A 25981-nucleotide genomic window follows, 5' to 3' on the forward strand; every position below is an offset into this window, starting at 1 on the left:
TGAGACATGTTCACAATGAAACATGTTCAAGAAACTTAAGATATTATGATATTATATATATATATATATATAGGTTGAGTCACACTGAAGAAGAAGAAGGAGCACTCTCAAACACTGCATGCTGGGAAGCCTGCAAATTTAATGATACTTATTTAGAAACTTAATTTAAAGAGTTGATTGAGTACATTCAATCAACTCAGTCAAAAGATCTAAAGTTTAATTAAATGTTTGAACATTATTTGAAAGTTAAAGTTTCATTAACTTGAATAAATAAAACTTGTATATTTATATTAAGTTAAGATTTGATTGTACTGAAGTGTATCTTAGTCCCTAAATAAACTTAGTATTCTGATGGAGAATGGGATGGATGAGTTTAGCCTTCAGCTCTACTGCCAGGAATAAGATTTGGGATATCATTATGTGGTCCAACAGTGGTCAAATTTAAATCTACTGAGGTAAAAAAAAAAAAAAAAACATGACCTCAGTGACCTCGATGGTAGCTACGTGTATAACGTGTTACATTTTGGTTAAGGGATATGATAAAGGCTTCCTCTTATATAGAGACATATCGCCAATCATTACACTGAATTTCTTCTGAAGTGTTTTCACTGACAGATAAATGTCTTTGCAGCTGCCGCTTGATGACACAGAATAAGCATGACCAACCTCTCGGGGCAGACCCGCCTTTAAGGGCGGGGTGAAACATGGGGTGAATGGCACGTTGGAGGGGCGTTACTACGCGTACTACATCCACCCTTTCTATCGCATCTTCTCAGTTTTCAAACAGATTGTCTACCACGACGATACGACTGGACGCGTTTCCTCAGATCTTTTCAGAAGACGGTGTTTGATATTTCTTCTTTTTGTGTCGAGTTCAGACCGAGAGCTGTCCTGCTATGGCAAAAGGAGAAGGAGGCGAACAATACTCCAACGCCAGTTTATTGAATAAACCGGTCAGCTCGGATGGCATCAAGCTCGCCAGGAAGGTGAGTTAATTCATTTATCAGTAAATCAAAATGAAGCTTTAACGACGGTTTCTTATCTGAAACAATTAGAGCAGATAGTACAAGACGGAAAAAGCTCCCTTTTGACGGGAATATATGTTGAAGATTTGAATGAATGAGCTTACCGGTAAAATGACATGTCCAGGGAGTGCCACACGTCAGCTAGGCGCGCTGCTCATTGTGATATTTCATCACTAGAGTTCACCCAAATATGTCTCTTCAGTGTCTAAATAAATTCTTAAATGAGCTAATTAATTGGTAAAAATGTTAAACTCGAACATATAGCTAAATAATTTCAGTACTAACTCAGCCCTTTCTCTCTCCTCATTTGCTTATCACGAGATATTCTTTTAAAGTCGTATAAATCAAATAAACCGAGGCTTTGGACGGTGTTAGACACGGTTAAATATGGCAGGTTTAAGTCATAATTTGTGTGTAGACTGTAATGATAGTGGTTTTCGGTGCTCTCATTACCACAGCCACACAGAGCTAAATTTAAACCCTGAATATGCGAACGTTAGCGAGTTCACTCGTCTCTCTTAACGGCTGCCGTTTAAATGTATTCATTTTATATTACGTAAAAGATAGCTAGCTCGTCTAAGTAGCCGCATACACTGGAATTTCTCATTTCTCTCTAATTAATTGAATTTAATTAACTGAAAAATCCACCTACAGTGCAGTCACTCTGAAAATGTGAGTCTCATAAACCGTTTTATTGTGTTGTCGACCGATAACAGCGTGAGATATACAGGCTACAGGCTTTCTCATCAGTTCATTTCGAATTTAGTCGCCAAATGGGTGTGTAGTGCTGCGTTCACGGGCTGCCTCTGAAGCCCACCCACATCTTGGAGAAGGGACTTCAGTTCGAACATTTATTGGCAAATGCACATAAATCAAAATAACTGGGGAAAAAACTGGCTAGATTAAAGTATTTCTGTTCCAGAAATAACGTGACACAATGCTTTCAGTTGTAGTAGATGAACGGGGAGGAGAGAATTTGGCATCAGCGCGTGAATGCACCGACTGAGTAGTGGGTTGTTGTGAAACGATATGTAAGCAATTGATCATTTTGCACTGTCATGTGATCTGTCTTCTCTTGAGTCTCCATTTCGCCTAAGAAAATCCCAGCCTAACTTGGGGTGCCTTCTGAGAGGTTATTCCCATATTCCCTACAGTTGTGAATGCAGCAGGAAGCACGCAGCAAGGCGACGTGTCAGACACGGAGTGAGCAGGCAGGGGATAATTAGCTCAAAGCTCATCCAAAATCAGAGTTTTTACATTTCCTTCTCTAACTGCAATATTAATCAAAACATTTTTGATATTTTTTGAGTGATCCCACCTGTTTCTGAATTGTATGTGACCTAAGCATGTTTTCTACAGTAGCAGCATATGATTACTGGTAGCACTGATAACAGAGGTGCTGCCAGTGAGATAGTATAGTAATAGGTGGATGGTCTTCATGTCAGGCTCACAGAGCCTCCCCATTAAATACACACTGTGTAAAGCAGGCTGAAGACAAGCTGTACCAATACCATTTGGATGTGAGTGCTATTACTGTTAACAGTTTGACTCAGAGTAAACCCTTTCCAAAGGACAAACAAATTCATATAGAGGATGAATGCCATAGAGCAAGATGTTGTCATCCTGGGGGAAAAAGTGCCGTATGTAACACTGCTGGGAAGAAGCAAGGTTCCAGTTTAGGGTTAATAAATGATGTGGTTTTGGATTGGTGCATAGACTTGTGTACTTATTGATAACAGATTTTAGACAGCATCAGAGGCATTTTCTGATACTGGAATCAGTATCAGGACAACTCAACACCACAAGATACATTCCCCTCCCTCTGTAATTGATGTCATTACGATCAGCAGTGCAAAGAGGAGTCATTTAAGTGGATTGCTCTAAAGCTGTGTGAAGAGAGTGACGCTAATACACTTTCCTACTACAGTTACATGACACATCGGTACACTCACTGCAATGCAATTTTAGGAGGGGCAAAAATGTGCACACAGGTAGAACAGGTGTAGGTGATTAACACATAGTGAAGAAGAAATGGACTCCCAAGCACAATCAGCAAAAATGTTTTGGTTATAGATCTTAATCATGCATAAACGGCTCTTAAGTGACAACTCTGTCGTGTTTAGTTTGTTTAGAGTCTTCAAGTTTGATCCTTGAGACTCCACATTCACTACCATGGAGATATAATCGGTTGTAAAGCCAGCCATTGTGTTCAGTCACTAAAATCTGAATAATTGTGTCTATGATTTGATTCTGCAGGTTTCTTATTTCAACCAGAGAGTGGTTTTGTCACCTAAACAAAAGCTGGGCTGGGTGTATCAACAAGACAGAGGCCGGTTCATTCAGTTGCGGTTACGCACAGAGCAGTGTTTTGTGCTGTGGTGTGATCTCGTATGAGGCAACGGCAGTTTTCTTCTCATGCGTATCAGTGACATGTACTTGAGGGGCACTGAATTGTGCCTCCTGCAGGTCAAGGTCATGTTCATAAGCTGGCAATGCTGTCTCTTGTCTAACAGTTTCCTCATTCAGCTCCAGTGATGAAAAGTTCTTCAAAAAGAGGGCAGGTTATTAGGCAGCACCAACACAACTTTTTGATTGGTCAGGGAGGTGGGTGTGTTTTCACCAGCCTGTGGGCTGGACACTCGGCGCACTGGTTAAACTGGCAGGCATCTGTTTGGATATCAAGCCAGTTCAGCCTGCCACCAAGGTGCTGTCACCCTGGCTTTTGGTGTGTGTGACACTGCAGTGTTGTCATGCCCTGGCACTGATCTGCAGAGATTTGTGTTGCTATTAGAGGAGTTGTTTAGCATCTGTCTGTTGAGGAAATTATTACATCTACAGTGGAGAAGATGGAGAAGAATGAGCACTTGTTAGAAAACTAAGGGCTTCTTGTTTCCCAGTGGCTGTCCCCGACTTCTGCCAAATATGCTACATGATGGTTAGCTTTTTGCTAGCTGAACTCTTTGCTCTCAAGACTTTGGTGATTAAGAATTTAGGCCACATTCCTTAGGAGGCATTTAAAAACGTGTGTGAATTGGAATTAGTGAGAAATAGGCTGGAAATTGGAGTAAAAACAGGTTTAAGATTAAATAGTTCATACAGAAATGGAGAAAGTTGCCCTTTTATAAGCCTTGGGTGTACAACTGTATCCTGCTGTATTACAGTCACCCTGTTAGGATTAAGCTGCTGTTGTCAACTCTGCAGAATTGAACCCCTCCTATAACTGCAAGGGCTTGGCCCTGTCAAAGCTTGAAAAGGTTTGCAGACAGCTGCAAATACTTTGCCTGTAGGACACTTTGTTCAAAAGTTTGTTAATGCTGAATGCACGATATATCTAATATATATATTCATTATATATCTTTTTTTGTTGTTGTTTTTTGTTTTAGAGATCTGTACCAAACAAAGTGGTGAAAAATAGTAAAACACATAATTGTTCCCATGGTGATGAAAGTTGCTAGGGAGTGAGCCATCTAGCTTCCTTCTCATCTCCGTTGAAAGTTGCACATGCACTGTAGCGATTGGGCAGTCATGTGACAATGACAACGGGTAAAAACAAAGTTTATGAGCTAAAGCACAACTGAGCATTTCAAGTATCGTGGAAACAGGAGTTTAGTTAGGTGGCATTGGAGGATGTGAGTGAAACTCGAATTGTATTATATAGTTTGCTGCAAGTTTGAAAGCGAGGCGGATTAAACAAAGCGACTCTTCACAAAAAACGTTGCGGGTGTGTCATAACAGAGCCAACTATCTCGCTTTATAAGAGGTCTGCTGACAACCTCTCCTCCATGGCTTGCCGGTGCTTGTATGAAACATTTCAGCTGATGTAAGTATTGCAGAATTGATTACCACAACCTATCGTGTTTCAAAATAATGCGCAGCCATTCAGTAAGTACTATATTGCGATTGTCCCTCATTAGAAGAACAGGATTGTCCTGTGTACCCAGTATCACATCAGCATATCCTGTTGAAGGCATTATTTGATAATCACGAATAAATAAACCAGTTTATATAGGGGCAAAAATTGACTTTGGACAAGTATATTTCTGACCCACTTGCCTAACAGAGCAAGTGAAAAAAACAGCTGTTGAACCCTGTCTTTAATAAATATTGTGCCTCCTGCAATTTAAAAATTATAATGGTTAATAATTTAACTTGACTAACTGTTTTTTCTGTTCCCTTTCCTTGTTTGTTTTCTCCAGCATGAGCATAGGAACAGGTTGTCAATCTGCAACAAGATATGCTATGCCATCGGTGGAGCACCCTACCAGATCACAGGATGTGCCCTGGGTTTTTTCCTGCAGATCTACCTACTGGACGTAGCTCAGGTGAGTTGGCTGAGATTATTTCACACCTGCCCGCGTGACATTTAGTGTCCGTGTCACGACACAGACCTAAATATATCCACCCTGCTGCTCTTAAAGGACCACCTTCTTGGGAATGGGAACATGCTGTACACCCACCACTGTCCTTGTCTTCCACAGTATGTGTGGTGGCATTTACAGAGTTGAGGACAAGGAGCTGTACATGATCCGCCCCCTGCCCTCAAATCACCTTTCTCATAAGGGCACACATGGGACATTGTGACCGCCAAAGCTCACTAACAAAGGGGGTGATTATCCTGGAAAAATGAAGAGGTGGAAAAAGTTTCTCTGTTGTTTCCATTATTGACTTGACAGTGGGGTTGCACTGTACTAAAAGGCCTGTAAAGGATCATTCTGAAAAAATGGGTAAGGGGGACAATGGTAGCATGGTGAGGAGGTGGCTTGTTTTAATGGGCTCTGACACTAATCTGATGGTTAAGGCCAAAAAAGCGTGTAAGTCAGCCGCTTCCCAGGGGTTTAGCTTTGTCCGGCTACCACGACTCTTGATTAAGAGTCTATTGGCTGACACAGCATGGCGCAGATTGTACAGTCAGGAGTCGAGCATTCATCCCGCCCGGCGTCCAGTCAGGCCTGTCTCTCTCTGTACAGCGCTGGGTGAACAGCAGACAGGCTGAGCTGCCAAGTGGCATCTTCACTGTTTAACTTGATTCTTGGAAATTGCTGCCTTTTGACTATTGACTTAAAACAAGCGGATAACTACTCACTGTAATGTCAAGTTCAGTGTCGTGTTATAAAGCTGCACTGAAGACCGTGTAGAGTTTCTCAGCTTGTTCATGACATTTAATCATTCTGCTGTAGATGGTATACTGGTATACATAAAAGCTGAAATGACTAGTTAATTAATCGATTAGTCGATAGAGAGAAAATGAGAAGCCAACCGTTTTGATAATTGATTGATCGTTTTTTCCCAGCTTCCTAAATGTGACAATTTGCTGATTTCTCTTTGTCATCTGTGACGGTAAATGAAGAGTCTTTGGGATTTGGACTGTTGGTTGGACAAAGGGTGCAATTTGTAGACATCAGTTTCGCGTCTGGGGAAATTGTGAAGACATTTTCACTGTTTTTTGACATTTTATGTACTAAACAATTAATCAATTAATATTTTTTGGTAGCAAATGTGTACCTGGAGTTTTTGTTTTGAGTATCAAGTGGGGCTGCAACTTTTTTTTGTGATCTGCTGATTGTTTCATGATTAATTGTTTAGTCTCTAAAGTGTCAAAAAACTTCTTGAAAAAAGATCATCACAATTTGCCCAAAGTAACATCTTCAAATTGCATTGTTTGTCCAAACAGTCCAAAACCCAAAGAATATCATGAATGACAGAAAAGTAGCCAATCGTCACATTTGAGAAGCTAGAACCCACAAATGTTTGACATTTTTCCTGATAAAAGACTGAAACAAATTATGGATTACCAGAATAGACTAATAGAAAATCAACTAATAGTTGCAGCTCTGTTATGAAGAAATGACCCACTATACTGATAACTGTGCACTTTAACAGCCACAGTTTCAATAATCTTTGTGTTTTCTCCTTTGGCAGCTGGATCCCTTCTATGCCTCCATCATCTTGTTTGTTGGCCGAGCGTGGGACGCTGTAACGGACCCCACGGTGGGCTTCCTGGTCTCCCGAAGCCCATGGACACGTTTTGGACGCATGCTTCCCTGGTAGGTCTACAGTCTGTTTGACTTGATTTATATGATAAGCTTAGAGCTTTTTGGTTGCTCTATTTGGATATTTTCTTTAGAGCATCCTCTTGCTCCTCTTCCTCCTCCTCCAGCAGACCGTTACCATTAGTTTGATGATAAAAAGTCCTGTTATGTCATTGAAGCACTTATCACATGATGGGGGGCTGCCGTGAGCCTCGGTGAGTCAGAGCTGCGAGTGGAAGATTTCCAGCTATACACTCCACATGTCATTGTTTGGGGGCGGGGCTTTGTGCGTAGGGCCACGTTTGAATTCTCTCAAGAGGGGTTACTGCAGGTCATGCTGATGCAATCCCTGTTGTACTACTTTGTCACTGCGCACATGTGTCCATGTGTCCATTCAAGCTCCCTTCCAAGGTTATTATAGTTGATTAAAAATTTAAGTAGATGTAAAAAAAACAAAAAAAAACATTTTGGTTAACAGAAATAAAAGTAAAAACAAGAGTTTCAAAAAAAAACCACAAACTTTTTGACAGTTTTAATCTGTCAGTTTGGTTAAATCTGAAGAGGCACTGGTGCGTGTGTTTCTTGAGACTAGAATTCAGTTTGCTTTCACAAACTGAACAGCTTAAATGTATCCCCCTGAGAAATACCTCCCACATTGTATTAAAAAAATGAAACTAATTAGAACTGAACAAAAACTAAACATTTTTAAATGAAAAAAAAAAACTCTCTGGAAACTCCGCTCTGGAAACTACCTGAAATTAAACTGAACTGACAGCAAGACTTCCTAAACAAAACAAAAGACATGCACACACTCAGGCCATCGAAGAATATATTGAAAAATGTGAAATGGTCCTGGCTGGACTGCTGAAGCCAAAATGCAGAAGCCCTAAGCCTGTCTGTTTTTTTTTTTTGTTTTTTTTCCTTTTACCAAAGAAATATAGGGAGTTCCTGTAGGCGCTAGTCTTGCACTTTTCCCACAGCATGGCCTTTGGTAAGGCATTGACAAATATAACTCCTGCCTGTTACAGAGTCTGCTTCTTTCAGCAAGCACACAAACTATTTTTCAGACAGGGAATGCCCCTGTAGGACTCAGACACTCACTGTACACTGTTTTGTTAATGGATTAATTGTTAAAGTAATTTCACATTTCACATTTAATGACATTACCTTGGACTATTTTCTGACATTTTCCTTCATGCTGCAGCCCTAGATTAAGCATGATGATTAATCTTTGCAGTTATTTGATGCATAGGCGTAAGTAAAAATTGACTTCAGGCAAGAAGATTTCTGGCCCATTTGAAACCTGCCTAGTTATTTTGCTGTTGTTCTCTGTGTGACCAGTACACTAGTGACACCCTCTCATTACAAGCCACATGGCTGAGGGAGTGGGAGGCCTGTGGTCAGACCTTTTTCACTGAGAGGTTTCTGACCCCTTTTCTTCTCAGCTTCTATATCCCCCTCCCCCACATATCTGCCTCTTGGTCTCTCTGCAACCGACTCGCCCTTATCTCGTTAAGTTATTTGTCTGTTCATGAATATTGCACGACTGTTAAAGTGCGGTGGACGAAGTGCCCAAAAAATGTCAGACCCTCCTTGAACCCTCATGTCTAAAGGGTTTAATTCACACTGTTACATCAGAGACGTCCGGTGTAGGGTGTCACCATGAGCTGCTGCTTATAGAAGACGTCTCCTGTCAACACTGAATATATTTTAGAGCTACTGGCTTGTCAGTGTTAGATAACATGCAGCACCTCATAAAGTGATTGGGCAGAAAGGTGACGAGGTAAATGTCTCAGAGCAGCACACATAATGAGTACCACAGGGAGGTGCAGGGCTGAGCATTTATTATCGAGCTTATTTACTCTCCTGTCTTCTTAATTAAACGTATAATCTCCCTGGTTGCTTAAGTGTGTGAAAGAAGGGGCACAAGTGGGAGATGAATCCAGTCGTTGAGGTCTCATGTGGCCCCCTCCTCAGTTTGCTGTATTTACGTCCTCTTGGGTGCACGTACAGTTACAACACCTGCAACATTAATTTAGAAAACAAAGGAATGATCATCCTGTTCAGCTGTCAGTTAGCACTTCCTCGTGAAGTGTCAGAAATGTACCTCTTTGGTATTTAAATCAAGCAGTTATTTAACATAGTTATCAACATATTCTAATAGCTTTTCATCTTGCAAGTTAAAATGAAGGTTTGGAAAGGCAAAGGGCCGCCTCTGAAAATGGAAGGGAATTTGCTATTAAGTCAAATGATTTATTAAAAGAGGTTTTACAACGTAGGAACATTGTTTGAAGGGTGGAAAACAGTAAATAATATGCACAAAGTTGGTACTGTCACACACTATCAGTGTTTCTGTGGGTCCTTGAAATGTCTAAAATCCAATAATCCTAATTTTAGGCCTTAAATGTCTTGAATATGATTTTGATAGGTCGTATAAATTGATTGGATTATAAAGATAATACTAGTTATAAAATTCAGAGCTGTAACGATGAATCGACTATTGAGTTAATCTGCAATTATTTTGATAATTATTTTCAGTTATTTATCAGTTTCTCAAATGTGACTATTTTCTGATTTCTTTACTCCTCTCTGACAGTAAACTGAGTGTCTTTGGGTTGTGGATGAAACAAGAAACAGACATGAACAGTCATGTACTGGGTTGCAGAAACCCTAGTACATGTCATGGATCTACAGCTTGAATTACTTTTTAATCCAAAAAGATCTGGAAGTGTATGCTTACTTGAAAGAAATGTAATTTTAGACTTGATGCTTACGCACGCAACAGTGTTATATAAAGCTTAATTGAACTAATGTATGGGTAGGGTGAGATTAGTGTACCATTATTGTAATTTTCTGCCACCATCAAGATGCTGATTCTTGAAATCTCAAAAGTGGGTCACGCTTGAGCTGCTTTGCCTTGTCGCTGCAAGTAAGATTCATATCATCCATGCATTGTCAGAAATGGGGCGTGAACCATGCACATGGGTGGGGGTGTAGGAGGAAGAAAGACTGGAGGAATGATTGGCATTTTCAGTCACATTATGGTCAGTTCAGTCATAAAAGACGTGGGGAGATGAGTGCGGTGGCTGAGAGCAGGAAGAAGCGGCAGAGAGGCGGCTGAGCGGAGCTGCTCCATCTTATGAGCTCTGTATTTAGGAAGTGGGGGAGGGGAGATGGGGTCAGGCCAGCTCCTGATTGGTCCAGCCCACAACACACCACATACACGAGCCAATGACATCTCAGCTTTCAGCTATGCAAGCCCCAGTAGAATTTTTAAAGACTGGTGGAGGAATCCGGGAGGTTACTACAGTTCAAGTTGCGAAGCAGTGGTAGAATGAGCTGCACTGTTGATGCAGAGCAACTGGAGAAGTCACAAGTGACAGACTGAAGGTTTCCTGCTATTCCCCAGACATGCATTTAAATTAATTTCTTTGGACTGTGAAGCATCCAGAGTTTGTATCACAGCAAATACTGACTGTCTGTCTTGCCTGATACAAATTTAAAATTTGAGTCAAGTGTGCTGGAGGCTTAGATGTGGGTGTTTTACCTTGCCATTGATTGATTTTTCACATAAATTTCACATAAAGCATGATTTATTTTTTAAATTTAGTTATTGTCAAACAGGATTTTCGCTTGGTCCTGTATGTAATATATTAAACATGATTATGGCAGCTCTTAAAACTTAATTTAATGAGGAGGTTACTTTTTATTAAGTTGCAGTAACTTCAGTCTCACTATTAAATGTAGTTTTAGGAAAAAAATGGTCTTGACCATGCTGTAAAAACTTCAAAACAAAACCAATGTTGAACTAATAATCACTCATGCAAAATGTGCACATACCACATTGCCTTCATAATGATCTTAAAAAGGTCTTAAAATAAATTTAACTTGTTGAAACCTGCAAAAACCCTGGTCTTAGAATTACAACATGAAGTCAAGCCCTCACAATCAGAATCTTGGCTTGGTTTTCATCTTTTCTTGCTGCTGTTGTTCAGCCCAACGATGGCTGCCAAAAGATTGAATTTACATATTGCCGTTAGCCCATAAAACAGGCTCTCACAGTTAATAGACACCTGATTAAAAGCTGTCACCCAAGTTAACTTGCTGAGATAAAATCATCCCTCCCCTCGTCAGCACGGCTATTTCAGAAGACATTTAAATATGATTCCAGGAGGAGCTTCTGGCCAGTACTTATATGGCCCACTGTGTCACTGCAGGTCTGCAAGCACAGTGCAGTAGTTGGCTTAGACTTGCAACCAGTTTGAGAACAGCATACAGTTAAAAAAAATATAAATAAACTGATGCCTATTTTTGTAAGGGCTGCTGGTCTGATTTGGCACAGAGAAAAATAAAGCTTAAGAGAATGCATTCCTAAGTATAAAGTCATAGATAAGTCTAGTCTCTAGATAAAACACCTGCTTGAACTTGCACACCACTCCTTCACATTTCCATGGTGACTTTAATCCTGTCACATGCATCAGAGTCTGCAGAATGCCACTCCTCATGAAATTTGTCTCTGTAATGCACATACTGTTCATTGAAGTCTGTCTGTACATAGGCTTAAAGGGATAGTTCTGGTTATTTGATGTGGGGCTGTATGAGGTATTTCTCTATTGTCAGTGTATTAGCTACTGTAGATGCAACAAAACTTATTTTAGCCACTTAAAATTTTCTTGTGCGCTATATAAAAAATAGTTTTTACTCATTTTCTTTGCTGTCAGTCACTTACTTCTGATGGGAAGCCATTGTTGGATAAGCAAAATATCACTCTCTCCAAACCAATCAAACTCCGTTAACAAAATCAGTAATTGTTGCTCGCAGAACACAGGGATTGCTCTTCTATCGCTGCCTTGATCAGTTACTTAGTTTGTGTAATTGTGTGACTTCTGTGTTTTAAAAGGCTCCTGTGTTCTGCGAGTTAAAATTGCTCATTTTGCCAATTGAGTTTGGTTGGTTAGGAGAGAGTGATATTTGGCTTATATTACAGCGGTTTCCCACCAAACGGTTTCCCAGTTCATTGCTTAGCTTCTGTGGTGGTGCCCCTCTCTGCTTCTCCTAACTGACTGTGCTGATCACCATCTGTTGTAGGCAATACACTGGCTATCAATAAGTAACTCATACAACTCCACCTCAAATAATCAGAACTATCCCTTTAAGTCATTTAATGGTGAGTCTGAAGTGAAGCTGTTCAGTTTCAGGATTGGTTAGATATTAGTCCCTACCATGGCGAGACATTTAGTCATTTTGATTGTTTATCTGTTGCGTGTTGTACATTGTGATGCGTCTATGACTTCACATCCCATCTGATAAGAATGAGTAATCTAATGTAAAAACGCTTAACAGTCAGCGGACCAAGCAGGATGCCGCACACTGCTTCCTGTTCCGCAAGCCAGACTCTTGTTTCCAGGGGTGTAGTCACTCTCACAGTCTCGTATGTGATTGGAGAGCAGCGATCAGGCCATGAGAGGAAGGAAGTGAGCAAACACTGGAATTCTATTCCTGCAGGATTCCTGAATTCTTCCTGATAAAATGACCTCATGGTACAAAATCTACTGGATGTTAGACGTATGAAGAGGGGGAGGAGTACAGGATGGCATTTGATTACAAATCTAAAATGACGTGTTTTTTTCTTCATATTCACATTTTCCTTAGACTCATACACACACAGGTTACTTATTCAAACATTTTTATGTAACAGGGTGTTAGATGAGGCAACTGTATATGCAAAGACTGTATATGCAAGTGTTTTGTTTGGCAGTATTCTCTGTTTGTTATATCCTCACATAACCGTCAGATGATCCAGTCATTAAAGCCAACCTGTTTCAGGCATGTGAACACAGGGAACACTGTGTCTCTATTAATGAGGATGAAAATTGGCACTAATAGAATGAAAGCTATGCATAAATGGTCACAGTTTGTTATGTAATAAGTGGCCCCTCTTTTCAAAGACCGTTTCATGCTCGAGTAGACTCACGTTTTGGTCCACTGATGTTGTTGTTGTTGTTGTCTGTTCTCATTCCCCTCCTCTCCTCTCTTCTCTTTTGTCCAATTGAAGGATCCTGCTCTCAACCCCTCTGGCTGTGCTTTCCTATTTCCTCATATGGTACGTGCCTCCCTTTGAGGACGGCAAAGTCATCTGGTATCTTTTTTTCTACTGCATCTTCCAGAGCCTTCAGACTGTGAGTACCACCCTCATGCACATATGCATACACACACACACACACACACACAACCAGTGACTACTCACATGGGAAATCAAACAGTTCCACGACCCTGAACTGCACATGACATGTTTTACAATTTACAACCCAGTGACTCCCTTTTATGGAGCAATATGAAGCAGCCTTAATTGTGGAAGTTTTTTAAACTTACTTGATCATCACAAAGTGTAGCATTGTGTTCATTAAGGCTGTGTAATGGCATAAATCTGGTGATATGACTCTTTGTCACGATACAGGGTTTTCAGTATATTGCAATATTGTAAGCATAGTGATATATTGCTATTTTTTAAGTCTAATTTTAGGAAAATTGTGTTAGTATAAAGGGCACAATATCACCTGCAGAAAATCTGAGTTTAAGTTTTCTTCTTATGCAGTCACGACAGTGAAGAAGGATAACAATGCAAGTTGTTTAAATATGACACAAATTGAACCACTGCCACAAATCTTTCCATTTGTCACAATATCACAACACAGTAGCAGTTTTTGCATTGTGATACTCAAGTGTAATAATTTTAACTCTTACTGTCCATCAGTAAATCACACAATAATCTAAAATAATTAACTTAAAATAGTTTGACATTTTGTGAAAAATGCTTATTCTTCCCCTTGCTCCTTCTTTCCTTTGCAAATCAGTGCTTCCATGTGCCCTACTCTGCCCTCACCATGTTCATCAGCTCAGAGCAGAAAGAAAGAGACTCAGCCACTGCGTACAGTGAGTACCATTATCTGCATGCAAAATGCTAAGTTCCTAAATGAGCCCCTCGACTGAAAAGAAAAGTGAAGTATGTGCGTCACCAATGACTAAACGTCTCCTTGTTTTTTTTCCAATCAGGGATGACGGTGGAGGTTATGGGCACTGTTCTTGGTACAGCCATCCAGGGGCAGATTGTGGGTATGGCGAACGCTCCCTGCCTCCCCGGACCCTTCGACATCGTAGCGGACCTGAGCAACTCCTCAAAGTCTGTCGGACTCAATGACTCTGAGCCCGTCATTTCCCTGGACCACACGGTAAACAGAAATATTCATTAATAGCACAAATAACAGCTTTACTGTTCAAACAAGAAGATGAAGTAGAATTTAGGGAACAAATGGTGTTTGCTAACTGTGGTCCCCGTTCCTTCCTCACAGAAAGCGGCCTACATGATTGCTTCCGGTGTCATCTGCTTAATCTATGTCCTCTGCGCTGTTGTTCTCTTCTTCGGTGTGCGTGAGCAGAAAGGTAAGCTGCCAAACCATCCACTCCAGGCCAGAATGGGGGGAAAAACAGAAGTCAGGTCTAAAACAGGTCTAAAATTTGTGGTTTCAAACTTTTTTTTAGGTGCGAAACTTAAGTTAAACAAGCCTAGCTCCAAGGATTTTTATCACTGTTCAACACCCCCTGAAAATGTCAGTTGCTCAGGTACAACTTTCTGATGGGAGGCATACAAACGAGGGGACAAGCAGGGAAGCTAAACATTATACTGCTATGAACAGGGTCAGCAACTACAAGTACTGTAGCCACTTAAAAAGTTCATCAGTTTACGTGTACGCTTTAGAAAATTTTCCATTGCAATCAGACAGCTTTTTCTGACAGGAAACTGCCATTATATAAGCCAGATATCACTTTGACCAACACAACCAAATGATCAAAAGATTAGCTGATATCCTGCTGCCTCATTTGGTTAGTTTGGCTTGTATAACAGTGGTTTCCTGCCAGAAAGGTTAGAGTAGCAAAGAGGCACTGAAAATATTCTTAACATAGAGTACACTTTAACTGATATAGTTTCTTTTTTCTTTTTAAGATGGACCTTTTTAAAGTGGCTTAAACACCTGTTCCATTGCGTGGTTTCCGTGTTGGTACTCCTCTCTGCTTCTGTGGATGATAAACTGACTATTGATTGCTTTTTCACGTTTTCACTCTAGTGCAGTACGGATGCACAGTTATAGCTGTATGCTATGGTTTGACTTTGGGCTGACAGAGCACACGGGCTCTGGGTTAAATTAGAAACCTTGTGACCAGTGATGAGACTGATAAACATCCAGTGAAAGGCTGCTCCTCGTGTGAAATGAGCTGGAAAAGAAATTGCAGTATGAATTTCAGAATTAAAATGTGTTGGATGTAATTTATTTGCATCTTGATTAATTTTTTTCCTAATTTTCCCTCTTTCCAGAGTCTTGTCGTCCCAGGTCTGAGCCCATGTCTTTCTTCCAGGGGATTAAGCTGGTGATGGGGCACGGACCATACGCCAAACTGGTCATGGTGTTCCTCTTTACGTCGCTGGCTTTTATGGTGTGTATACAGACCCAGACACACAATTTCACTGTGGGTTTGTTTAGTGTCTGTAAATCTCACTTAACTCTTATTTTTTTAACTGATTTCAACTGGCTCATCTTATATTAAACGTTGGGAGTCTGTTGCTGGTTTGTGTTCATAGCTGGAGTGCACTTGGCGCCTGCAGAGTTGGCCCGAGGTGTGTGTGTGTGTTTGTGTGTTTTAGCAGTGGGATTTGACTGAGTGAGTCTCTGTGCTTCGTCCCGCAGCTCCTGGAGGGAAACTTCGCCCTGTTCTGCAGCTATACACTTGGCTTCAGAAACGACTTCCAGAACATTCTGCTGGTCATCATGGTGAGTACACACATACAACGACAAACACGCAGGTGGCATTTTCAGACACGCAGACAGATAGGTGCTCTGTTTCCATAGCAATGGCCGCATTTCTCTCAGCGTATGAAACCTCGAGCAGCCCATTTGTGTGGAATAAGTTAAGCCATTAGCGGAGTGCAGACAAAAGCTTCCCTCCCTTGGCGAACACATAAATTGTCTTCTATCACAAGGCTCGTCTGTGCTCGGTTAGAGAGCAGTGTCTCCTCACTGCCCATTTCTGTGATGTGTGTCCACTGTGCCTGAATGCCATCCCATTCCCACAGACAGCAAAGGAGCCACGTTTTATTATCCTTTCATTTATCTCTCCTGACCCCTCTTAGAATAATAAAAAGCTCCTCATATCAAAGAATCACCTCTTCTGACAGGTATTAAACCCAATTAATCCACAGATGTGCCTTCAGTCACATGCACAGTACAAATGTACAGGCTGAGAAAGTCTAGGTTAGTGAGGTTGGAAAGATTACACGCTTTGATCCTTTACTTTATGGAAAGGATTATGGAGCCAAGGCAGTGACCTTTCTGTTTAAGTACATTTATTTAGTGAAATGACTTTTTAGGGACTTTGACAGTGCGAGCTTTCGCAGAAGCCGCTCCTCATGAAGTTAGCCGTAATCATCACTGAGCGATCCTAATCCTCACCTTCGGTCATTTGATGAGATGTCGGAGTAATCCTGGAAACTCTGGTCTTATTAGAACAAAGATAAGTTAAAGAAATCAACTAACAGGATTTATACTGGATATCATTTTTAACTTTGACAACAGATTTTAAATTAGTTTTAGTCTTAGTCTTCTGGTCATCTGAATTGTTGTCTACAAATATATTTTACTCAACTTAATGTACTGTAGATTTAGTCAACTAACTAACAGGGTTAGTGTAAGGCTTCTGTAGAATTTCAAATGTAGACCTGGTGGAAACCTCTATTAAACTGTTACCAAAGTAATCAACATTTCTCCTCCTTTCTGCCATCACATCCCATTTAAGATTAAATATAAAATTACAAAATTACCAAGCAAAAACATACCAGTTACAGTTAGCTGATAAAATAACTGTAGTTGCATGAATTTCAGGATGACTCATCTGCAAAGTTTGCTTCAAGTTTGTCACATTTTAGTGGCAATTGTCACTCCACACGGTTTATAATCAATCAATCAATCATCAATTATGAAATGTATCCATATTCTTTTCTTCCTCCTAAATGCAGTTCTATCCAATTATGTCCATTTGACTTCTCTGCCACACAAAGAGATTGGATCTCCTCCCAACTCGTCCCTTTCTAATGTTTTCATTTCATTTTTATTAGTGAACAAAAGTGTGTGTAGAACTCATTGTCATAGTATTTGTCATTATAAATTGTTTTTTATTTAGTTCATCTCACTTTTGTGAGTGAAAAACAAAGACTAACTAAAACAATTAGTCAGTGAAATTGGGATATTTGTGACGGGGTAGGTGTGGCTCTTCCTGTGAGTCATAATAGTCTCTCCCAGGTTTCTGAAAAATCACAACTGTTTTAATCAAATTATCTTTAAATCAATCAAATCACTTAATAATTAATTTTCATTTCTCATCCATTTTTTGCACATGCATTTTTATCACCTCCTTTTTCTTATTTTTGTTACGTCCACCCAGATATCAGTCAATGGATTCAAATGGTCAAAGTCAAATGTAATTTAACATGTGAGGGCAACAGGGACGTGAGGCACGTTGCAGAAAGCGTGCTGTATGTTACGTTGTTCTCTTGCCTCTCTGCTGCACCGCAAATTAACTCATTTTCAAGGGCTGAACAGCGTTTATGTCAGAGGAGCTGCCATGTTGTGCAGCTCACTTTCCTTTGGCAGGAATACACTGAAGTCAGTTGTGTAAAACATGCTTTATGAGGTCTGTGGAGAAGATAAAGCCCTATCAAATGACAATTAGATTTGATTCCTGAGGCAAAGTCCGATAAGGCTCACAGAGCAGAGGTTGACATCTTAAAAAAAAGTCTTAAAATGCCTTTAATAGACTTAAATCTTGTTTGGTAAGGTCTAAAATATTTATTTGCTGAATGCTCTAATGGTTTAAAAGTTATTCCAAGTGCAAGAGTTTATTTTGAATGCCTTTGTGATCCTGTTACAGTCTTTTAGATTTTTGCATTTTTTTTTTTCCCAAATGTTCTTTAACTCAACAAATGATTGTCATTTTGCCTTACTCATAATTTTGAACTGATGATATATGTATTTACTCAGAAGAGAATGCTGGGTACATTTAATTTTTAGTTTTATTGCAAAATTGGCCTTAAATTTAATTAACATAGGGATTAAAAAGTCTTAACTTAAATTTAACTAATACATGTAGACACCCTGGTACAAAGAAATGTCGGTCCAGACACATACTGCTGATATGACACAAAATTAAATATGCAAAATGGAAGGAAATGATTTAAAAACCAAATTAACTCATACTGAGAAACCACATAAAGCAGCTTCTGTGGCCACAGACCAACATTTCTCTGACAGCAGACAGACAGAAGGGATGTGTCGGCGCTTTATCTCTTAGCTTAACGTTTCACTCATTTCATGAGAAGAGGTGGGAAAATATTGTAATCCGGAGCTTCGTGTTATCTTTACCTTAGTCAAACACGCCGGGGTCAGAGGCCAGACTGATCTGAGCGAGCCCTGTAGAGTCATAGGATGACCCCTGCGGAAGTCTGCATCACGTTGAGCTCAAATTTGTTTTGGGAAGAGTCGCAGAAACCATATTGTCTTCCACCGTCGCTGTTGTGCTTGGCAGATGCGAGAGGTCAAACGTGCATCACCGAGCACGAGTGAGTCAAACCCAAACGGAGGCTGAAGCATGTCGAGAATGCGTCTCTCTGGTTATGCAACACCACTGAGGGTCCCACCTTCTGCAAAATCACATAGAGGGCCTTTTTGTAGAGCTCACGGGAACGTCCATGAGGTTGTCAAAGTAAAACCAGACAGCTGTTTAACCAGACTTTGAATGTTTCCTTTTCTCCCCTCAGCTCTCCGCCACTCTGGCCATCCCATTCTGGCAGTGGTTCCTGACTCGCTTTGGGAAAAAGACTGCGGTTTACGCTGGCACCTTGGTAAGGCCCACAACCACGTACAAACACCACTTCTAAGCCGTATGAAGCCTGTAAAACTGACAGGAATTAAGTCGTATTTTAGCAGATGAAGGAAAACGGCTCTCGTGTCATTAAGAGACATATTTTGGAAAGTGAATCTTTGACTGACAGCTGGTCTGGTGTGGTTTTGTGGTCTAATACGCTCCTGTTCTTTCCAGTCTGTGGTTCCCTTCCTTATCCTGGTGGTGTGTGTGAAGAGTAACCTGATTGTCACATACATCGTCTCCTTCGCTGCTGGAGTTGGAGTGGCTGCAGCCTTCCTGTTGCCCTGGTAAGACCCCCGATGACTATTCACCTTTTTTTCTTTATTTTTTTTCTTTTTTCATGTTTTTTCATCAGGAATACACATATCATCGTTTCTGTGGGTTTTAGCAAGACTTTTAAGAGCTTTTTAAGACCATTATAAATTAAATTTAAGACCTATTTCTTTCCATAAAAATTCCAAAGGATATGAAAAATTTGAGTCCCAGAATGTTGTTAGTGCAGAGTGGGTCAGATGGGCCAGATTTTGATGGTCATATTCGTTCAATGTTTGTTTTGTAGGTGTTAAAGCCTCATCAATACTTGTTCCACCCCAAAAACACAGTTAAAAACAAGACTGAAATTGATGCAGCTTAATAAAAGTAACATAATAAGACCTGTCAATATTGTATTTGCAACATTTTGCTTTCTGTCGTGTTTTAAGACATTTTAAGGCCTTAAAACTCAAATGATTGGATTAAGGACCTGCAGAAACCCTAACATACATAACCAGCAGTGACTGTTAACTTTTTGTTTTTGTTTTTTTTTTAGGTCTATGCTTCCCGATGTTGTTGACGATTTCCAAGTACAGAACCCCGACTCCACCGGCCACGAAGCTCTCTTCTACTCCTTCTACGTCTTCTTCACCAAGTTCGCCTCCGGAGTCTCTCTTGGCATCTCCACTCTGAGTTTAGAGTAAGCACTCACTTATACACACACACAACCAGACGTGGAAAAATTATTCAGATCTTTAACTTAAGAAAAGATTGTAAAACCTCACTGTCAAAGTATTCCACTACATGTAAAAGTCCTGCATTCTTTGTCGAAATTTTACTTCAGTACATTTTGCTGATAAAACTTGCACACTTAAACTTGCATGAAAATTAAAAGTACTCATTGTATAGTACTCATTGTATAGTAAAATTTGCCAGCTTCACTGGATATCACTGCCATATGAAAAGTAACTTATAACTAAAGCTGTCAGACAAGTTTAGTGCAGTAAAAAGTACAATATTTCCTTCTGAGATGTAAGGAAGAAGTGTAAATCTGCATAAAATGGAAATCCTCAAGTAAAGTTCAGTACTTGAGTGCTTGGTGCTTGTACTTGGTTACATTCCACCACTCCTTGAAACTTGTACTCTAAGTCATTCAAAATGTGTTTGTAGGTGTTTCATTCAGTTTTTATCCAATGTGCTGCGACACAATAAAAAAAAAGTCTAAATGAGGCTAATCCAAATCTCCCAGGAGCCAAATCCCACATCAAAGCAAATCTTTCATTAGATTAAGTACAGTAAGGCTGTAGCGTAGCATCACATGAGTGACTTTACAGCAGACTGTTGGCCTTTGATCAGGGACTGGGTGCCTTCATATTAAGATCATGGCCTTATGGGAAAAAAAAAAAAAAAAGGATTCCTGGGCACCCCAGTAGTTCACCTGGTAGAGGACATTCCTCATGTACTGAAGGTGGTGGCTGGGGTTCGAAACCACCAAAAACATCATCTAAAAACAAAACACTGCATGATGAGAAGTTCTCCTGCTTTTAGTTTCATACCTATGTTTTTTCTTTCTTAGTTTCGCAGGTTACATCACGAGAGGCTGTACTCAACCAAAGGAAGTAGATTTGACCTTGAAACTGCTGGTTTCCGCCGCCCCCCTGGCTCTCATCGTAATTGGCCTGTCCATACTGTACTCCTATCCAATCGATGAGGAGAGGAGGCAAGGCAACCGCAAAATGCTGCAGGAACAGAGGTGAGGCTGTGGACTAAAGAGACTTCTGAAAAACTTTGTGGATGGGCGTGGTGCTGTAGGATGTAGCGGTGCACGCCTCAGACCCAATTAAATGATGGTTTAACTTCAAATTATGTTGCAATAAAACTTTTGAATTATATTTAAGAAAGATTCACGTTAATCTTCTCTTAAAATTTATACTTGAGGATTTAAATTAATCTTTGTTGGTGCAATCCAGTTAAGTATGTCATCGGTAAAAAATCTTGTTTGAAATTACAATTTGGTGAGCTGATTTGGTTAATAAACAACTTTTCTCTTGTGTTTATGTGTCCATGAATCAAAACTTCAACTGAAGACTCTTTATTGTCTCTTGCAGGGACAACGAGGCAGACTCAGAAACAGACTCGACAGAACTGGGCAACATAGTGTAGCACCTTTTAGAGACCCCACAGACCAATCGGGCGATCGACTGGTTATTTTGCACTGGGCGGGACCAACGGACCTGGGCCTGTCGGATCGTACAGACACTGCCTTGTCCAATCAATCTGCTGCTGTTCCACATCTACAAAACCTGACTGCAAAAAAACATTTTCCCGGCATGAAATCTCACTCTCCTCTTTTTGTTCAGTCAGAGCTCAAAAGCCTTACTTTTTGTACATCTTTTGAGTACTGTGCAAAAAATCATTTTTTTAAGGTTGGTTTTGTTCTCAGTTGAAATTGCACAGAACTATGAAATGTGATGGGGGCATGTGTTGTCAGTGCTGCCATTTTTATTACCGGTGCTACTCGCTGAACAGTTTCCATCCTTGTATGTAACACGTCAAACATTGATGACCTTGAGCACTGCACTTGAAAACAACTTGACAGTTCTGACACGTAAACATCGAAAGACACTCGAATAAACGCCTTAACTTCAGCCCCGTTTCAGGGTGAATTTCAAAACTGACACAGTGACATCGTGGGTGTCGGTCATTTGCTCTCAAGTCATTGACTCGGTGTGTATTTTGAACATGTTTAAATGTGCTTTTGTAATTTTTTACAGTTAATCCTCAAAGTATACTTAAACGAGTCAGACAGTTTGTTTCAGCATGTTTCCACCTCATTCCCATCCCACTGGCTCAACAAAGGGAACAATTCATCCTAAAATCAGAAATACATATTTTTTCTTTTTCCTATAGTGCTATTTATCCATCTAAATTGTTCTAGATAGATAAATAGGATGTTCTAGATGGATATGTAGCACTGCGGGCAAGAGGAAAAATTTGTATTTATGACTGAACTGTCCCTTTTTTTAAAGAAGCTGTAATAAAGTGGTGTTGGAACAGCTGTGCTCTGAAGGGCTCCTTCCTTTTAGTTCCCCACCATAGTACTGAAACCACTACAATAGCAGAAGCAGTTTGTTTACATACATAACTGTTTATCCAGCTTCTCTCCTCTCAGTGCTCCTCTCAGACACTGAGCGTAACCGTGACTACAGCCGGTACTAATTTAGTGATATCATTATTTAAATATTTATTAGTTTTGATTTTACTGTTTGTTTGTTTTTTTTCTTTTCTTTCTTTTTTTTTTGATTTAATGTTTGCAGGAAAAGTCGTGCTTCTTGCATTATCTAAACATATTCAAGGCCTGTAAAAGTTCCACCTGAATCATAAGTTTTAGGATGAGGAAAACAGGATCAGACAGTTTATTTTTTTGTTTTTTTTTAAACACATACACGCCTTTTTATGCATGTTGCCAATGCTACTGTCTTTGCTCCATATGCATTCAAAAAGGGAAGCACATTATTGGGGGGGGGGGGGGGGGGGGGGGACTGGGAGACGGATTAGAGAAATTGTTGAGTGTTTTTTGTTTTTTGTATATATATATGTATGTGTGTGTTTATTGAAGGAACAACCGGGATGCGATGTGATCATCTCAGTCCCAGTCATGAAAGTGTGGGTTGTCATATTTCATATCCATTGATATGGAAATGTGTACATACAGTGTCATATGTTATACATACTGTTACATCTTTGACATGTTGTTTCTGACAACTGGGTTGCCGATGTGAAAATGTTCATGTTTCATTCACTTTATTATTATTCTTTGTCCTCCCTAGAGGTTCCTTTACATAATGTACATGCCGACATGGTGCCATTTTCACTCACTAAGCCTGTAATAATTGTACATCCTGTAAATCTCATCCAGTTTTAATTTTTTTTTTCCAGTGTTTTTTTTTTTTTTTTGTGCCTTTTATGGATCTGTCAGTGAACGTCCCTCATGACTCTTGAGGCTGTAGCCAAATGTGTGAGCTTTAATCCCACGGGGACACACAGAAGCCTTGTGTACATGCCTCCTGTGCATAATGTATATATTGTATGTAAACCTGTAAATATCTTTGATATTTGTGTCTGCAAGTGAAATGAACCTATGTACACTGTACTGTAGTTATTTAAGAAAAAAATGTCGAGATTTAAAAAGATATTGTTAATAAATACTAATTGATAAGTGTACTGTGAACGAGTTGTCAGCATTTCTTTACTTGAAACAACTATACAATATGGGCTTGTGACAATTTAAATAAGATTTAATGTGAGGATGAGATTGTTGGTGTTTGTTCTTTCATTACATGGATAATGAGCCATAACACAACTCCTAGAGAGAGATGATATTTTAGTAGCTTCTTATATTCCTGTCTTCAAAACATCCAGTAAGTTCTGGGTCAGGAACCAGGTGTAAGAGTAAATTCAAAAAACTAGATTACTAAAGTTACTCATTTATGTCCCTATATTTTAAAATCAAATATGACATAATGCAAAGAAGTCAGTGGCTAATTTTAATCCTTGCAGAGTTCTCAAAGGCTACACACTACAGTTTACAATAGGTCAATTTCCATTTACACATTGAGCATTATTCATGGTAAACTACTGTCATCTAGTGTCAGGGTTTTGTCACAACTTTATTAAATATTGAAATATAAACCCCACTTCCAAAAGAGTTGGGATGCTGTTTAAAACATAATTTAAAAGAGGATATTTGCAAATACTTTATGACTTGGATTCAATTTAAACAGTGCAAAGACAAGATATTTAATTTTCAAACTGACAGAGGCAACAAAAGACTCTGAAAGTTGTGGACTACTCAAAAAAAATTAAAATAAATAAATAAAAAAACACCTATCTGGAACATTCAACAGGTAAACAGGTTAACTGGTGACATATGATGGGATTGTTGTGGGGTATTAAAGGGGCATCTGTGAAAGCCTCAGTCATTCTCAGAAGCGGATGGGTTGAGGTTCACCACTTTGTGAAAAACTGTGGGCCAATTTTAACAGTTTAAGAACAACGTTTCTCAACACAAAACTGGAAGGAATTTAAGGATTTCATATCTGCAGTCCTTAATGTCATAAATAGATTCAGTGAATTTGGAGAAAGGCCGAAAACCATCACTGAAAGTAGGTTAGTAGGTCCATTTCCAGCACATTGAGCATTATTTATGATAAAATGCTGCCATCTAGTGGTTTTTGTTTGTTTGTTTCAGTTTTATTAAATACAGATTAGCAGAAAATAGGCTTGTAGTCAAACACACTACTGCCTATTCCTTTTGTTCCTCTCTCTTTCTTTCTTATTACATCTATGGACACAGTTGACTGGAGGAGAAAAAAGCAAAATGGAAAACAAAAAATATCCTGATACTATTTTTAATGACTTACGATCCAGTGGTGGACAAAAACAATGAGGGGACCGACATGCTGACACTTTTTTGTGTTTTATCTACTTTTTTTTTTAACATGGGGCCATCAGAGAGGAGCAGTTGCCCCCTTGTCCCCCTGTTGATCCCACCAGTGATATTATTATATCTATTATCCAGTTATTGGGATGTGATTTTAGCTGTTTTAGTGTAACAGTGTTGTACCACTGTGAATTTTGTAAACAACTGTAGTCATTGGATGACTACAGTGTTTTGTTTTTTTGTTCTTCTTCTCTTCTTTATTGAACATAGAAAAGCAGGAAGTGGACATTCCAGAATTAATATGTACAGTGCACATTTCAAATCAAATGAAACTGAAAAAAGTAAACAAGTTCAATTAAATCTAAAGAAAATATAACATCAAACATAAAATAAACAATGACAGCAAATACGTCAATATACCTTAAAGATGAAAACGGCGCATTTTGTGATTCTCACCTGATCGTTAATGAGACATTCCTGCTGTGTGAAGTTATTGTTAGAGCGATTAATCTGTCTGTGATTAATAACGGGTTTCAAAACATGTTTTGATTGTTGCTAGGGGAGCACTTGTGTTAATATTTAAAGTGATTTTGAATGTGAACCTGAAATCAAACAAACAAAAATATAATATAGAATGTATTGTATTTTTTTGTGTGTATGTAAAATGTAATAAATATGTTAGAATTCTATGTAAATTGTTTTGTTTTCAGATTTTGTTCACGCCAATAAAATTATTTTTGCTCATGCCAATAAAGTTATTTTCTGACAGAATTGGAGTTCTCACTCTGTAAGTGTGATTCTAGTGAATAATTTGGGACTGATAGAGAGCTGAACATTATGATGTTGACCTTCGACCTCTGGCTCACACAGCATCTTCGACTGAACCACATTTATGATTATATTTTAAATCACAATATTTGCAAAATGACAAAAATAGTCAGTGTAACATATGTAGTAAGGGGTCCATTGCCTGAAAAATGCTGAAGACCTCTGCTCCAGTATCTCACCAAAATTAATTTAGTAGCTTGTCTGCAGCTTTTGACCATTTCACCACAGTTTTTCTGCACATTTTAAGAAAATAGAGCTGCTGCTTGTAATAATTTATCAAGCACCTGTTATTTATCCATCGATTTGTTTGTATATTTAAGTGGTAGCTGTTGGCAGATGAATGAGTAATGATCAGTGGTTTGACAATTTAATTTTTTCTCTCTCTGCTCCATATTGAACCTTGTACTTTGGTAGCCTTCATTTTATACTGGTTG

General features: G+C 39.4%; 1 protein-coding gene across 1 annotated transcript; it reads left to right on the top strand.

The window, feature by feature from the left end:
- The first annotated feature begins 765 nt into the window (after positions 1–765).
- On the top strand, positions 766–22428 carry mfsd2ab (MFSD2 lysolipid transporter A, lysophospholipid b). The gene is made up of 14 exons (XM_084739111.1): positions 766–986; positions 5222–5347; positions 6945–7069; positions 13110–13233; positions 13909–13987; positions 14108–14283; positions 14404–14494; positions 15426–15544; positions 15796–15879; positions 18918–19001; positions 19199–19311; positions 19833–19976; positions 20853–21029; positions 21385–22428. The coding sequence occupies exons 1-14, from the start codon at positions 897–899 to the stop codon at positions 21437–21439; spliced, it is 1587 nt and encodes a 528-aa protein (XP_084595237.1). The 5' UTR covers positions 766–896; the 3' UTR covers positions 21440–22428.
- Positions 22429–25981: the final 3553 nt, after the last annotated feature.

This window comes from Lutjanus erythropterus, chromosome 16 (assembly GCF_056507025.1).
Source record: "Lutjanus erythropterus isolate fLutEry1 chromosome 16, fLutEry1.hap2, whole genome shotgun sequence".
In the NCBI taxonomy this organism is placed as follows: Eukaryota; Metazoa; Chordata; class Actinopteri; order Lutjaniformes; family Lutjanidae; genus Lutjanus; species Lutjanus erythropterus.

Excerpts from the sequence above, each read along its gene's own strand:
- mfsd2ab (XM_084739111.1), top strand. The coding sequence starts at position 897 with ATGGCAAAAGGAGAAGGAGGCGAACAATACTCCAACGCCAGTTTATTG. Across the intron at positions 15,545-15,795 it reads TTACGTCGCTGGCTTTTATG|CTCCTGGAGGGAAACTTCGC; the intron begins GTGTGTATACAG and ends TTCGTCCCGCAG. Across the intron at positions 21,030-21,384 it reads AAAATGCTGCAGGAACAGAG|GGACAACGAGGCAGACTCAG; the intron begins GTGAGGCTGTGG and ends TGTCTCTTGCAG.